The sequence below is a fragment of the Parambassis ranga genome, chromosome 14 (assembly GCF_900634625.1).
Source record: "Parambassis ranga chromosome 14, fParRan2.1, whole genome shotgun sequence".
Classification (NCBI taxonomy): domain Eukaryota; kingdom Metazoa; phylum Chordata; class Actinopteri; family Ambassidae; genus Parambassis; species Parambassis ranga.
The window spans coordinates 7,647,824-7,662,838 of record NC_041034.1 but is presented as its reverse complement, the minus strand read 5'-3'; the positions used below and the strand labels follow the sequence as shown (position 1 = coordinate 7,662,838).

At 41.3% G+C, this 15,015-nt stretch overlaps 1 protein-coding gene across 3 annotated transcripts in view; it reads left to right on the top strand.

Moving 5' to 3' along the window:
• The first annotated feature begins 305 nt into the window (after positions 1–305).
• Positions 306–15,015, top strand: part of LOC114445640 (glucocorticoid receptor-like) — a 45,854-nt gene continuing 31,144 nt past the window's right edge. For 2 of the 3 annotated variants that reach the window (XM_028420710.1, XM_028420712.1), the window contains exons 1-2: positions 306–819; positions 3,045–4,282. In XM_028420710.1, coding sequence (XP_028276511.1) covers positions 3,054–4,282 — 1,229 coding nt within the window. In that variant the 5' untranslated portion in view covers positions 306–819; positions 3,045–3,053. Of the gene's footprint in view, positions 820–2,717; positions 2,766–3,044; positions 4,283–15,015 lie in introns of all 3 variants that reach the window. The other variant, XM_028420711.1, reaches the window with a different exon arrangement.

Sequence of the window (15,015 nt, the reverse complement as noted above, 5' to 3'; positions counted from 1 at the left end):
CGTCAAGTTACCACAGGCACACACGCAGAGAAAGGACAATTAACAGTCGCCTTCCAAATAAAAGCCAAAAGTTAATTTTTAATAAAAGCAATGTCAAATATATTGAAAATAACAAACAGCGTTAGATTGTAATCTGCACAAAGTATAGTAGTAAAGATATTTTGCACTATGAATGACTGTTATGTTTCATTAATAATAGCAGTTGCAACAAGAAAGCTTTTATTTTGAAAGGTCAAAGCGGAAGTGCAGCGTTTTTCCCATATAACTTGACTGCGCTTCACTAACCGATCGCCCTGCCCTGCCTGAGTTTGCAGTTGAGTGCGCCAGGGCAGCACGGCTTGTATTATATAACTTTAATGTACTCACGGGTTTAATGGCGCAAGAGCAGAATATTGCGCCGCAGATGTGTCGATTTATTGCGGATTTATCCTGAGATCGCAAGTGACCGATTGTTTTTTATTTTCTTTTACCCCCTCCTCCTGTCGGCGGCGCGCATTAAAAGTTATCGACAGATCCGCGAACGGCGCACACACACATTGGAGATCTCGTCAGCTCCAGCTCAGTCAGCGCCGTCGTTGCTTGTTTGTTTGTTTGTTTGTTTGTTCTTTTAGTTAGAAGCTGCGGAGAATGTTTTCCTGCCACACAGAGAGAGAGAGGCAGATCCAGCTGATATTATTTAGCCGCATAACGTCGCTGCACGGAGGGGGATTTATCTGAGAGCTTGTTGGACGTTGCGTTATTTCTCACATTTTTTTTTTGGCCAAGTTGGACTGACGGGAGATGACCTAAACGGTGGGAGTGCATCCTCTTTCAACACAGGTACGGACTACTTTTACATGCGTCTACTGTCGAAATGTCAATAGAGGTGAAAATACATACATAAATAAAAAACAAATAAAAAACAAACTGGTTGTAGCCTAATACCGTCGAGTAGGCCGACGGCGTGCGTCCCCGGTGCTGCGCCAGTGACAGCCGCGCTGCACCGTTTGGCACCCTGACAGAATCAAGCAGCAGGGTCACAGGAACCGTCTTATTTCTGGAGGTTCTGTGTAAGAAACGGAGGGGAAAAAACTTCATGTGACACTGGCTCCATATTAGCCTCCGCGGGCTTGTAGGCGTGTGATTAGTGCAGTTTCCCACTGTTGCCAACAGGTTGCACTAATTCCGTGTGTTGTGTTGTTCGGTGGGAAAAAGTACAGTAAGGCAAGTCCGGAAACCCCAAAAGTTTTTTTCTTCTTAACCTTCCAATGACCTCTGTTATAGCATTGTAAAGGTGATATCACAACAATCTGAATTTTGCAAAATTGCGCAGTCTGCTTGCAGCTAGATTGCGGACAATAATGCATTATATCCGGACAAAAAAGTGTTGTAAACAAAAGTCCAGTAAACGCATCACCAGGTTGCGAATATAGAAATTTCAGTCATTTGTGTAAAGAAACACTGGAGAATCCCACACATCCTTGAACCTGAAGCAGCACAGTGCAGCGGATGTGGCAGAATAAATACAGCTGCCCTTATAGCTCTATACAGACTGCACTGTATGTGGACTATATAGAGCAAAAAAAAGCTTAAAAATGATAATATCGTCTTTTATTAATCAAAACATCACCGGAAGTGTTCCAGTCGTCACAACCTGCTTTGGAATTTTGATGTTGAGGTTTTTATTTGACATTTACAAGCATATCAAATGAACGCCTAAGTTTGGAACACGCTTAGAGATGCAGGATTATTAGTGTGTGTATTTATTTTCAGATGCATTGACTTCAAAATAAAAACAAGGCTTGTAAATACCATCTCATAGGTCAATGTGTGCACCTTCATATTTTTTTGTAACTTACAGTTTTTTATTTAAAGGTTTAATTTTGTGCACAGAGTCTAGACCTGATTGATCATTTGCTTACAAATGGAGATATGTAATGCCCTGAGAGGCCCACAGTGGGTTAATCTCTTTCGACAGCTGCATGTTGCTGCACACATGCTGCTGCTTACTGTAACGTGGGGCTGTCAGTGGCACTAACTGCAAGCAAGTTGTGCCTGGGCATGTCTTATTACGCTCTTTCAAATAAGACCAGGTCAAAGAAATAACACAATAGTGTTAGTCTTTGTGTGTGTGTGTGTTGATTTGGTTGATTTTGTGATGTTGTGCCATTTTGGGGCCACATTGTTACAGTGTGGGTGTGAGAGGAGGAGATGAGATGGCCTCTTTCATTCTGCTGCTGTCATTTCCTTAGAAAGCAGCATAAATAGGAGTGTGGGTACGGCGGTATAGGTGCTTTTAAGACAACACCTTTTTTTGTTTAAATGATTAAAACTTGCTGTTTTAATACGTTTTTTTTATATTAATCCCGTGTCATCAACTTCAAATTGTGTCTCTTCTGTTGTTTGTGTGTGCAGGCCTGTCATGATAACTTCTTAAGAAGGACTACAAATGATCCTAGAAAACACTGTGATAAACAATAGTGATGGTATATAATATAAAACTTCAAGTAAACACTATCAGAGAGCAGGGAAGTTTTGTTTATTCAGAATATATTAGACTATTTTATTTATTATATTGGATTTAAATGAGGGAAAACATCTCAGTGGCTACATTAAGATGTGCATTGAGTGAAGCATTGAGACCAAAACTTTTTGCTTGCACTTGGGCACCATTTAGGAGTACGCCTAAGCTTATCTACACTTCACCTGACTCTCTGTTGCTGTGTGTGTTTGTGTAGGAGCTGCTCAAGCTCCGCCCACACAGAAACTCTTGACACTGAAAGCAGGTGAGAGGACAGAAGCAGTGCAACCAGATATGACAGAAAAGCATGCATCAACATATTTTTTTTTTGTTTGGCTGAGGAGATGAGAAAAAAATGCTTAAAAGCACCGTGCAGCAGACCTGTAATGGTGCCAGTGACATTCTTATGTAATATTCAGGTCATGTCCATATATACTGTATGATATGAAGTCAATAACAAAATAATCATGGCAGGCCTGTGTGTGTGTGTTCTGTGCCTTTTTTTGATTCTCCCTGACAATCCTCACCTCACTGTCACCCTCAGAATAAAGAAATGGATCAGGGTGGACTGAAGCGGAATGGTAATCCAGACGACAGCCTGACATTTGGGGATATAGGAGCCGAGGTAGGCAGAGATACACCTGGTTCTCTGCTCCAGTCTGCAATGCATCTGCCTGGCACCCAGCCCGCAGTGGCCCCAAACGGACGGGGCACAACCAAAGACCAAGGGGAGTTTGGAGACCTCTTCGAGGCTCTTCAGCAACATGTCCTCTCTCAGGGCTCAGACATGAAGGAGGGTAAAATGATCCGGTTGCAGAAACAACAGGACGTCGGTGTATTCAGCATGGGGGACAGCTTGCCGTTGCTGAACCAGAGTATTTCTGATCTTGAGCAGACGTCCACTACTGTCATCAACACCTCAGAAAGCTCCGTCCTGGGCAACCTCCCTCTGCCCGACCTTTTCTCTCAGCCCATCAAGCAGGAGGGGATTTTTTCAATGGACAAGGACTCTGGACCGTACAGCGGACACACAGGCTCCGGTCCATGTGATTTGGATGGAAACAGTGGCCACCTAATAGAGGATACTGAGATTTGGCAAGACTTGGACCTTCCCAGCTCGCTGCCAGAAATCAATCCTTTCGAGTTGGATTCAGAAGTGGCACATTTGGATAACATCCTGCAGGAGAACACCAGCAGTGGCAGTGGCCCCGTTGGCGGCTTGCTAAAGGAAACAAAGTCTCTCATTGGTAATGGTGAAAACTGTACAAGTGTCAACGGCACAGAGCAGCAGCAACATCACATGCACCACAACCCACACCAGCAGCAGCCTCATCTAGTGCAGCACCAGCAACATCAGCTTCACCATCAACATCAGCAGAATCCAACGCTTCTCTCCAGTGTCGTCATCAAGGAGGAGAAGGATCCTGACAATTCCTACATCCACATCTGCACTCCGGGTGTGGTAAAACAGGAGAAGCAGGACAGCCCTTCTTTCTGCCAGTCGCAGTCTGTCCACAGCAGCATGAGCTCTCTCCATGGAGGAGGCCACATGTCGGCTTCTATGTGTGGCAGGGCTGGACCTGGCTACCAATACAGAGCAAGTCCAGCCTCCACGGTGGGTCTGCAAGACCAGAAGCCTTTTGGCATGTACTCAAACATGTCTCTGGCAAGGGAGAGCTGGATCAGGGGGAAAAGGTATGGAGAGACGTCTGGGATACAGAGTGGCGATGATGGAATCACCTCTGCAACGGCCTTGGCACCTTTCTCTGACGGCTTCCCCGGGTAGGTGTCATTGAATTACTTCACCCCACTGTGTTTACGCCTTGTTTGCTCTCATTGATTATTGACTGTGATGTGTTCAGTCAGATAAAGTATAGTTTTCCTTTTGCCTTGCTGCTCCCAAAGCGGTCATATTTGGACTGGTATGACAGGGTTGTTTAGTTTCTCGCACCTTGACAGAGCAATCTGTTTCACACATTTCTGAACCTTACAGTGGGGTTGTAGCTTGTTGAAAACACCGCTTTATAACTCAAAAAAGGTGCTCAGGTGTTGTTGTGTGTTTGTCTGTGACATTTGTTTTCAAGGGGAAGTGTTGACACTGCCAGGATGGAGGGCATCAGGTGCTTACCACCTCCAATAGGCAGACACAGCAGGGTGCACAATCATACTCATTTATCCAGGTTGCACTACATTTTTAGGACACCAGAGAGAAATTTATTTACAGGATTGTTGTAAAAGGGATCTCAAATGTGTTGAGTTTCCAGATTACATGATGGCAGGAGGGAAAATGTGTTGAATAAGGTGTAATATTAAGCAGACAATAGTCACCCTGAGGAGACCTTATGTTTTTCTTGAGCCTTGAGCAGTGTGTGGATGTTGATAATCTCTCCTTATGGAAGGAAAATTATCCCCATCCATCTGGTATTTTTCCATAACTGTGCTGTAAACTGTGCTTGTCGTAAAAAAGATATCGGGAGACGTGTCATCCTACAGGAAGTGACTCACCGGCAAATCATGTGTGCCTTTCTAATGATGCTGCATGGTCATGTTTAATGTGAGGGAAATGGGTCCTGTGAAAAAGCTGCGTACGTGCAGCAGAGTGAGACTGAGAAGCGTTTGGTGGCGGACGTGCCCTACTTCGGCTTGGAAGGCATTTATCTGATAACTGAACTAGCTAGCTGTGAGATTTATTTTTACAGTTTTATGAGCTTCTACTTGAACATGGGTTGAAAGGGCAGAGCACAAGCTGGTGTTTGAGTAGTGCAGGGGGTAATAATGTGAATCAGCATTCGTCTATGTAAAGAGCCAGCGAGGTGTTTGGCTCAGGCTGGTTTATAAACAAGTGATATGAACAGGGGTTTCTGCTGCTGCTGTCTCCATGCTCTGTGTCTGATGTGCTCATAGAGTGTTTGTGTTAATCACGTCCCTTTGTCATGGTTGATGTGCAAACATTAATCGCTTGAAGTCTTTTCTATAGACTTTAGTGAGCTACATTACAAAACCTAGTTTTGTACCTCACTACCTGACATCTCACTTCATTGTGTTCCTCTGATGCACAGCACTGTGCAGTGCAACCTTCTAATGGAGAAGAAGTATTCTTAACTTAGATCTAATGAAAAAATTCTCCTACATAAAAAATAGTAAGCAGCTAAATTCTGATGTGTTAAATTATAGCTCCTGTTTTGGTTCCTCGCATTGTTATATTGCTATATATGACACCATCAGGTTGTTAACAGTGAAGCATGTGTGTATAAACAACGTGTTGCTATTGTTGCCGCTGTGGGTGGAGCTAGTTTTAAGCACTTTATATCCAGTACAGCAGATAAATCTAAGCCTGATAATAAATGTAAGAAGAAAAAAGCTCTGATGCACAAATCTGTTTTCACTTTTTAAACTCCTGTTTTTAGATTTTGCTGACATATTGGATGGTGTCAGCATTTCTTGGATTGAACCAAATAAGAGGGAAAAAAAATCCCTGTTTTGGTGCAGCTGTTTAATCCTTACCACAGCGTGGTGTAATGTAGTGTTACAGTGCTTTTAGCCATTATTACACTGCCGAAGCTGCAAATATTACAATGCAATTCATAACACAGAAAACAGAGAAAAATGTTGCCTTGTCTCTCAATATAACAATTTAAGATTAATATAATATCTCAAGGACTCCCAGGTTACTACATAACATTCTGTAGCATAGCAACCGTCTGCATGTGGCTGCACCACGTATCATCGAGCCCCCATAACTGTTCAACTAGGGGAATTTTCAACACACAGCACAGTTTGGCTTGATAATGTCACTTGGCTTAATCTTCTTGTTACATAATCAAATAGGCAAAATGTTTGTTGCTTCATGCCCAGAGTTAAATGAGGCCCTCCAAAGATTCATAAAATTTTTTGGAGCACTACGACAGTGGTTTCTTTAAGCAGATATTCAGTCATTATCTTGCGGTCGTGTCTTTTTTTTGTGCACAGTGTCTTCTTTAGATTATGTGGTTTTGCAGCTTTGTTTGTTACTTATGTTAATTTTATGTTTTTGATGCAAAATTTTGAATGGAATAATTTCATTGGTTGGTAATTGGTTGGTCATGCTGGTAAAAAGCTGATGTAAACTCTGTTGCTGTGCTGACTGCGTCATCTTTGCCAGAGCAGGGCCTTGGACAGCAAGACAGACAGACCATATGTGTGTGTTTGTGTGTGTGCGTGTGAGGCTGGGAAGCCACGTGTACAGAGCTGTTCTGCTGTCTCTCTTTAGACTGTCACTAAGTCACTTTTTTTTTCCCTTCTCACCTACTCAGCCCTGAGGGGCCCCTCAGAGCTCTCCATATTTCACAGAGGCATGCAAAAGCTGTACAGAGATGCCATGCAGACACACACACACAGACTCACACAACTATGCAAGAAGTGCTGATTCTGGAAATCAAAGCATGAGATGTGTTTAAATTAGTGTTGTATAATCCTGGTGGGTGCAGGTGCTTTGCTCCACGTTTTGGCTCTTTTGCAAAGTTCAACTTTCAGCAAATGTCACCCAGCAGTTATTTACATTTCCTTGAGAACCTTTCAGTTGTTTGGCGCCCTTCATTTCCAGTAGACAACTTGTTACTAAGAGCTTAATCATCTTAATCATACATGAGCTACTATAATTATAATGCCAGAAATTAGGCCACAACAGTTTCTGCAACAATGCGGCTGCATGCAAAGTTCAAGTGCTTGCCCGGAATGTAGATCTGATAAACTTGTGGTGTGGCAAAGTTGCGTTATTATTAGAGTCATATTTAGAGGAAAACGAGAAACATGCTGATTTAAATTTTTATCTGTAGCTAAAAGCTTGTACAGGCACAACGCTGTGCTTGGCCCAAACGCTGCGGAGGGACGTAGAGTCCATTCACAGCTTGGAAAACTGACCGAGGAGCCATTACACAACAAAAATGTAAACATGAGTTGTGGTTGAACCCAGCGCTGATGGGGAGTGTTCTATGATTACAGAGTTTACACATAAAATGAAGATTAATAATGTAGGAGCTCCTTCAAACCCGAGTGCAGCTCTAGATGTCTGCCTGCCATGATACATTACAGCTACATATTTTCACATGCTGTTGCTTGTACAAACAGAGATATCATCTTTAGTGTGGTTTGAGCCTGTGTTGTAGTGTTTTGTCTTTAGTTGTGGGTCCAAATTTACTAAAGAAAAAAATGTAATAGCATTTAGGAAATGCAGACAGACAACATGCAAAGGCTTTCAGTTCAGTCACACCATTTTAAGTTATTATGGTTGAACACTGAGCATCAATTATTTACATGTGACTTTAATTGTGCCCCTAATATGGAAATGTATGGAATTTCATTGTAGTGTTTAAGATAAATATGGAGAAAAGAGAATCAAAAAAGTGTTTTCCACAGTGTGAGAGAGTGCAGCCAGAGTGAACCTACACTGTCCAATACGAGGTGAACAATAATAAATCATGAGACCGAACCCACCTCTGCATCACTGCAGAACGGCTCTGCCTCCAGTGCTTTATGGCTGCACCAAATTCAGACGTTAGTTATTGCACCAAATTAATTTGAACGAAAGTGCAACTATAGTTAATTTTGCATGGCCAATTATGGGTTTTTACAGTGTTTTTGTAATCAGAAAAGGACTGTAAGGAAACCATGGTAACACTTATTTGTGTTTCCATGGAGAATAAACAAGGCTGCACACACAGTGTGGAAATTATGATTGTTTTTAAATAAAAAGTATAATATTCGTTAAACATAATTCTTAGAATTGGAAATTTGAGTTCAGTATGTTGAAATGGAAAAAGGGAAGGAGCCCTGTATTTATAGTCTGGGGGGAAAAAAAGGTTAATCTTAAGCAGTTCTCCTGTTCTGTGGCATTAATGTTGAAATCATATTTCAAATTCCATTAAATGATAAGATAAAATATTGTCATTTCATATGCATTATAGAAACTGCATACTGGGAATTCCAGCTTTGTACTGTAAGCTCGTCTAGTCATTTCACAGCAGGTACTTCTGTCAAACCAGAAGCTAAAACTAGGTCAGACTCAAGTCTGTTGACTCGGCTTCCTGGATTTGTAATCTGTAAGATTATGCCAGCCTCCATCCACATTGTTTGAGTTCCTGTTGCGTAATATGTTTCCTGATAGCCGTTGAATGTATGTGGGGATAAATGACATTTTATCTCACTCTTGAATTAGTGTTTTATTCTCTATTTCCCTAATCATTCATCAGTACTGCACTACACAGCATTACACTGGGTTGAATAGTCTCTAAATCTGCTGATTTAGCCTAAGGTTGTTTCTTTATACCTGCAGACTGAACTTACATGAGCACATCCTCATTATGATCCAAGAGGTGTTTAGTAACAAGATCCCCTTTCATTCACTTTGTCGAGTCCTCTCTGTGTCTGTCTGTCTGGGGTCCTCCCCCTTTTTGCCTCTTTGAAGTAGTCTTCGGATGGGGTCACTGGTAGTGCAGAGAGCCAAATGGAGTTATAGACCTCTTAGCAGCCAAGCTGTTTCCTTTTTAAGGCTGTTTTGGTGGCTTGTTTACACTGGTGTTGGGTGTTGTGAACATATTAAGGCCTATGTAATAGGCCACATGATGGATCTGACCTATTTTACGGTATAAAAAAAATTAAACATTGACTGTTATACTCTGTAACTCACATAAAGATGATAATAGACCCACATCATACTCTTTGCCCAGTTGTAGAAATAACATAGTTGTCATATAGTGTAAAAACTGAGGACAGATTTGTACATATTCTATGTTCCTTCTACACGTTAACACATATATTTAGGAATGCCACATTGCACACTGTCAGTGAAGCTAGTAGGGAGGCATTTCTTGCTCTCGGCTACAGATTCTCATATTTTGTTATGAGAATCTGTAGTATTCTTGTGAGTTATATGATGGTAATCTGCTCTGAGTAATGTATGTATGTGCCATGCCGCTCCCTGCTCCAACCTTGGAACTTGTAACAACTGGATGATGGCGATAATGCTCTGTATGTGGATCAACTTTATATATATATACATACATATCAAATTTGGTGAATAAATAAGGGATATGGAGTGAGCATAAATATAGCCCAGACTGATCTTCACTCACTGTACTTCATATACAGAGGATTGAGCTTGTTATGTTTGGCAACAGCCCACTCAGGAAACAGGAAGTGTGCAGAGTCTTTGGCTATAGTGGCTCTGGCCGCTGCCCTCGTTGCCCTCTGTGCCATTTAGATTGACTTAAGTGATGTTTATTATTAACACAGCATACGCTCCTTTGTAGAAATAAACATGACATTTGAAAACATCCTATCATGTGTGAAATGCGGTGACGTCTAAAAATGTTTAAGGGCATCAAACCACAAAGCTATAGGTGATCATAGGTTAGTTTAAAGTAGAAACAGCTCAGGGGTTTCCCCAGGAAGCTGGTTAGCACGACAGGTAGGATAACCTGGTGCTCTAAAGTCTGCACGCATGGTTCACATCACTTAGCATTTATCATGCTTCTCCTTCCATTAGCTTCCCTCTTTATTTATTTATTTTGTATACAAGCAGGTAAGCTGTTTGGACACTGTAGAATCAAGCTCAGCCTATGAGCTACAGTATCATATCAAATCTGAGGTTCAGAGGATGAATCGGACAGATTGTGATGCAGTTCTCTGAAACAGCAGTAATCATTAAATACACAGAGTATTTTCCAACAAATGTCAGTGTTATCTGTAAGTTTTCTTTAACTGAATTGCAATGTTTCTATATGTTTCTTATCAAATTTTTGCTTCTTCATGTTATACAATTGGTCCTCCCACTTGCCATCTTCCTCACTCCTGTAGATTCTCTGGTACATCATGACTTTTTTCTGATGGAGGAGTCAAGTTGGAGGAATTTCCTGCTTCATGGCACTGTCACTAAAAAAAAATCCTCAGAGCAGCTTGGCACCTTGTCGTTCTGTCTACTCTTCACTTTTACCCGTTTTCCTGTGTGTGTGTGTGTGTGTGTTGGCTGAACAGTTAGACGTGTTGCAATGTTTGTTTTGCACAGTGTGTCTGCCTGAATGTGGGTCATCGACACTTCTGTGATCGTCTTTAATCCATCCTTCTTGACTCAGCAAGGAGGACGTTAATCTGTAGGAGGAATACAAATGTCTTTTCTGTCCACGTGCTGCCAGCCGTATGTGTGTTCAAGAGGAAAAAGTTCAGAAGTATGTTTATCTTTGCAGAACAAGTAGGACAGATTTTAAAGGGAGTTTAATGTTTACCTCTTTTTAGATTGGACTAATAAAGTCAAACAACACATTTTAACCACGTGAACATTATTTGTCTGATTGCCTGTTTGAATAGGATATCTGATTATGGACACCAGTCTTGAATAATTTGAATTAAATCATACAATTATAGGCATTTTTCTTTGTTTTGCTCCTCTCCTGGGCTCCTTTATAAGAAAGAAAGATTTTCCAGCTACCTGATCAGTGTCGGCAGGGTTGCAAAGTTACCACGGACATCATCAGCAGGGGTCTGCAGATTTTACACCGCACTGGTGACAAGTGTCAGACCTGTTGATAAAGCGATGAAATCTCTCCATTCCTTTAATTAAAGTTGCCGTGACAGATTTTGTAATCTGGAGACCACATATCATGATGGGGGTATTGATGGGGTTAAGTATGTATAGATATGCAGCAACACACACCTTGAAGAATGAGTTTTTCAGCTGTGACTGCTGCTTGCGTACAGCTGGCTTTAGTTATAGGCTGTCACCAGACAACGCAGAGGTCCTTGTGCCACAGTCCAGTCAATGATTTACCTGATCAAGGTTACTGTACATGTGGAGGCAAACGTTCGCCCCGTAAAGGCTCTTGTTTCAGACTTACACCTTGTGTAATCTTATGATCCATGCCAGCTGGTTTAAGGGAAACTTGATAATGGCCTCATTCTGCTTCAGACCGTTAATGAGATTCAGTGCAGGTCTACACTTAATAGTCCCTGGTGACCCACTTCTTGTTGTGTGTTTCTGCTGTTAGACTGCCTCACTCATAAATTAAGCTTTACCAAGACTGCTGTTACAAACCGATGGCATAATCTGGTCAATTTCGTGGATTAAGGAGAGTGAACTAATGCTGTAGACTCCTGCTTTATATTCTCATATTGTGCTCATATCCCACACCAGCAGCTCAAGGTCATTACATCGGGGTTATATACCTGGTGACACTTTTGTGAGCTACAAATTAAACTTTTAGAGCCACCATTAGGATTTAAAAATTAGGACATATTCCTTTCCAGGTCTTTAACACAATTTTGTGTCTTGGCAGATCTTGAGATTTCCTCATCTGTTCCAGCTCCAGATGATTTATTGTACAGAACCAGACTGGAAAGGACAGGTGCTTTAAATAGAATACCTGGCAAGGTGATGGTCACTGTAGCAGGCACAACAAGCCACTGAAGAGTTTTAAAAGAGGACAAGTAGCAGTTAGTTTTTTAAGTAATATGTGTGAATAAAAGTCAAACTTATAACACATAATTAGTTAAAAAGGTGTTGTGCATGAACCTTCTGCTCTCTTTAGTACCGTCACATCTAAATGCCACTTGTCCATGTGACATTTTCAGCACATACAGTGTCATGTCTTCTGTCCCGATTGAACAGCTGGTTGGTGACTGGTGCCTGTTCGACTCCTCACTGTTTAACCCTTTCCCCCACTCACCATTGATTAAAAGTAGTAAGTTAGTCAAGCCGTGTCCTTCTAATGACCAGTGTCTGTTTATTTGCCTGGGAATATTAAGCCATCTCTCAGCCACCATTGTGTCATTCTTAAAAATAACAGCCTCTCTCTTTCTGAAGCTCATCTATTTTCAGCACAGCTAATGCTAAGGTCAGTCTACTATTTTTAAGTCAGCTTTAGTTTGTGATGATAATGTGTTGCTGTGAGTTACAGTGTGTCAGTTTGTCTCACCAGAGCGATGTTTGAAATTGACCCGTGTGGGGTGAAAGAAACATGTCAGCCATGTCTGCTAGTGTGTATTTATTGATAGGAGTTGGACAGAATTCAAATTTGGGGATAACGCCGCTGACTTTAAAAGCTGGTACTTCTTTTAAGGTCCTGTTTGGCAACACAAGACTATGGCTGTAGCTGATGATATGACCTATTAACTCATACTTGAAGCAGTAAAATGATGCACCTGAGTGGCTTCATCTGTTCTAATGTTCTGATGGGGCTGTGAGAGTGCACTGTCGTCTTGAGAAAACCGTGCTATGAATCCACATGTTTCCTTATGTTGGACAGATTGGCTATGGCACATTTACCCAACAAATCACAGAAGCTTGTATACTCTGAGGACAAAACAACCAGATATAATATATATGAGGAGGAATGTATTGTATGCAGTGAATGCAGGAGTGCATAGACCTGTATGTTGGACAAAAGGATCATGCATGGTGCATGGACATGGTGTGCATTTTGGACAGAATGGCAACTGGAAAAAAACAAAAAACAAATACTGTCTCTATAACAGCTTTCAGTAAAATATGTAATATTTTAATTATTTTATATAATAACTTCATGGACTGTAGAAATCATTCTGCCTCTCTCTCAAGCTGGAAAATACTAATCATTACTGGAGAAGGGGTCCTGGTGCTAGAGCTACATGATGGCTGCATGTCACAACAGCCCAGAAAACAAGTGTGTGATTGCCTGGAAGAGGTAGCTACAACTCAAACTATATTTCTGTCAAACACGCTGAACAGGTTCACTGATTGCTGGAAATAAATCAGCCTCTTGACATTTACTGCAACATTTATGTATGGATCATTTACAGTCCCTGCCTGCTTTCATGTGATAAGGAGAAGACACAGGCTTGTGTAAGAGAAAGTTGAACTACAGCAAACTAAATAGGACACAACTAAAAATGTGATATTTGGGTCAGATACTTACGGGATTGGGCGGCAACAATAGCCTAATTTCCTTGCCAATGTGTTACCATGAATTTTTCCTACAATTCTCTATAACTGGATCCCAACAAAGACAGTAGAGGCTGCAGTGTAAATGAATGAAAGTAAAGACATCCCAAGCTGCTTTGAAGTGGTGCAAGGCCACTGCAGTAAGAAGAATCATGCATCATTGTGGTCATCACTCTTCTCACTAGATCAGTCATCAGCTCTAAATTTAGAATAGTGGCCTTGGTTTCTCAGGCACAGTGATTCAAATTATTCCATCACAACAAGGCAGTAGTGTATCAACTATTAGATTTGTCATCTGTTTTCTGTATTTAGATAAAGGTATTCTGGGTTGGACTGCAGCCCAGAATGGCCCGGTGCTGTAAAATACTGGCACATTTCTGGTATTCAGTAGGTAGACTGATACTTGTTGCCTGGACTGCTGATAGCTGCTGACACTTATTGAGCTACAGGCTGCAGGTGGAAACCCTTAGAATTCCATTTCTTATTCACACGTACATGTTCTGTTGCCTTTGCTGTTATTTTCCAGACCTTGGTACAATGGCTTCTTTTTCATATTTACCCAGCAACTGAGCAGCAGTTTGTTCTGAATAAACAAAAAGCACCTTTTGTATGTGCTACAAAGCAGCATCGCACCGGTGCGATTCTAATTCTGAACAAGTAACATGTATGCGTCCAGTCTTATCTGACAATTTGAGCAGTTTCCTGAACTTATAGACTTAGGTCTGATCTCATCTTGCTGTCATCGCTTTTCTATACTTGCAACAGAAAGCAACAACTGGTGCAAATATATTTGGATCTGAAATATGCATTTATTATTTTTTTTTTATCTGACTGGACTTTAATGCATACCAAAAAGCTCTTGTAGGCTTGAATCTGGAAAGAGCTCACTGATTGGTCAGATATGTTTGCAAAGAATTTGGTCATGGGCGATTTACAGCCCCCCCCTTCTCCATATCTGGTTTTTCATGTCCGTATGCTGAGACCTGGCAGCCAGCCAGTAGCTTTATGTAACCGCTTTCTCGGCGGGAGAACGGTCTGGTGTCAGCCAGCTTTACATACCTTGAACACGTCAGACAAAGATTTAGCACCAAAGGGTCCAAATAAGCAAACAAGGGGGTTATTCTTTTAAGTTCTCATCATGTGCGCTAATAATGTTTTTTTTATTCAGACTACAGGACTAAAGTGCATAGTGAGTTCAGTGTGTGTGTCAATGACTGGCAGTTTGCTATAGAGGACTCTTGTTTAGTAGTTTAATTTACAGAGGGTCTCTAAGGATAGAGCGCCTGAATAACTGAATACTTACCTGTATGTGAGCTATGCCTGTAGAGCCAAAGCTAAAGATAGAATAGAGAGAATGTGTCTGAATTTAAGTTAACTTACTGACTTAAGTCTTCCCTGAGAAAATTAATACATTTTATTAGTTGCCGTGGACCTGTCATGTTTCTCCGGTTTGTTCACGGTGAGATTTTGGGAATTTTGTAGAGAGAAAGTAGAAAGGGAGCGAGAGAGAACATGTTCCTCTCTGGATATCAGACAGGAAACACTTACGACTTGTCATGTTTTGTTT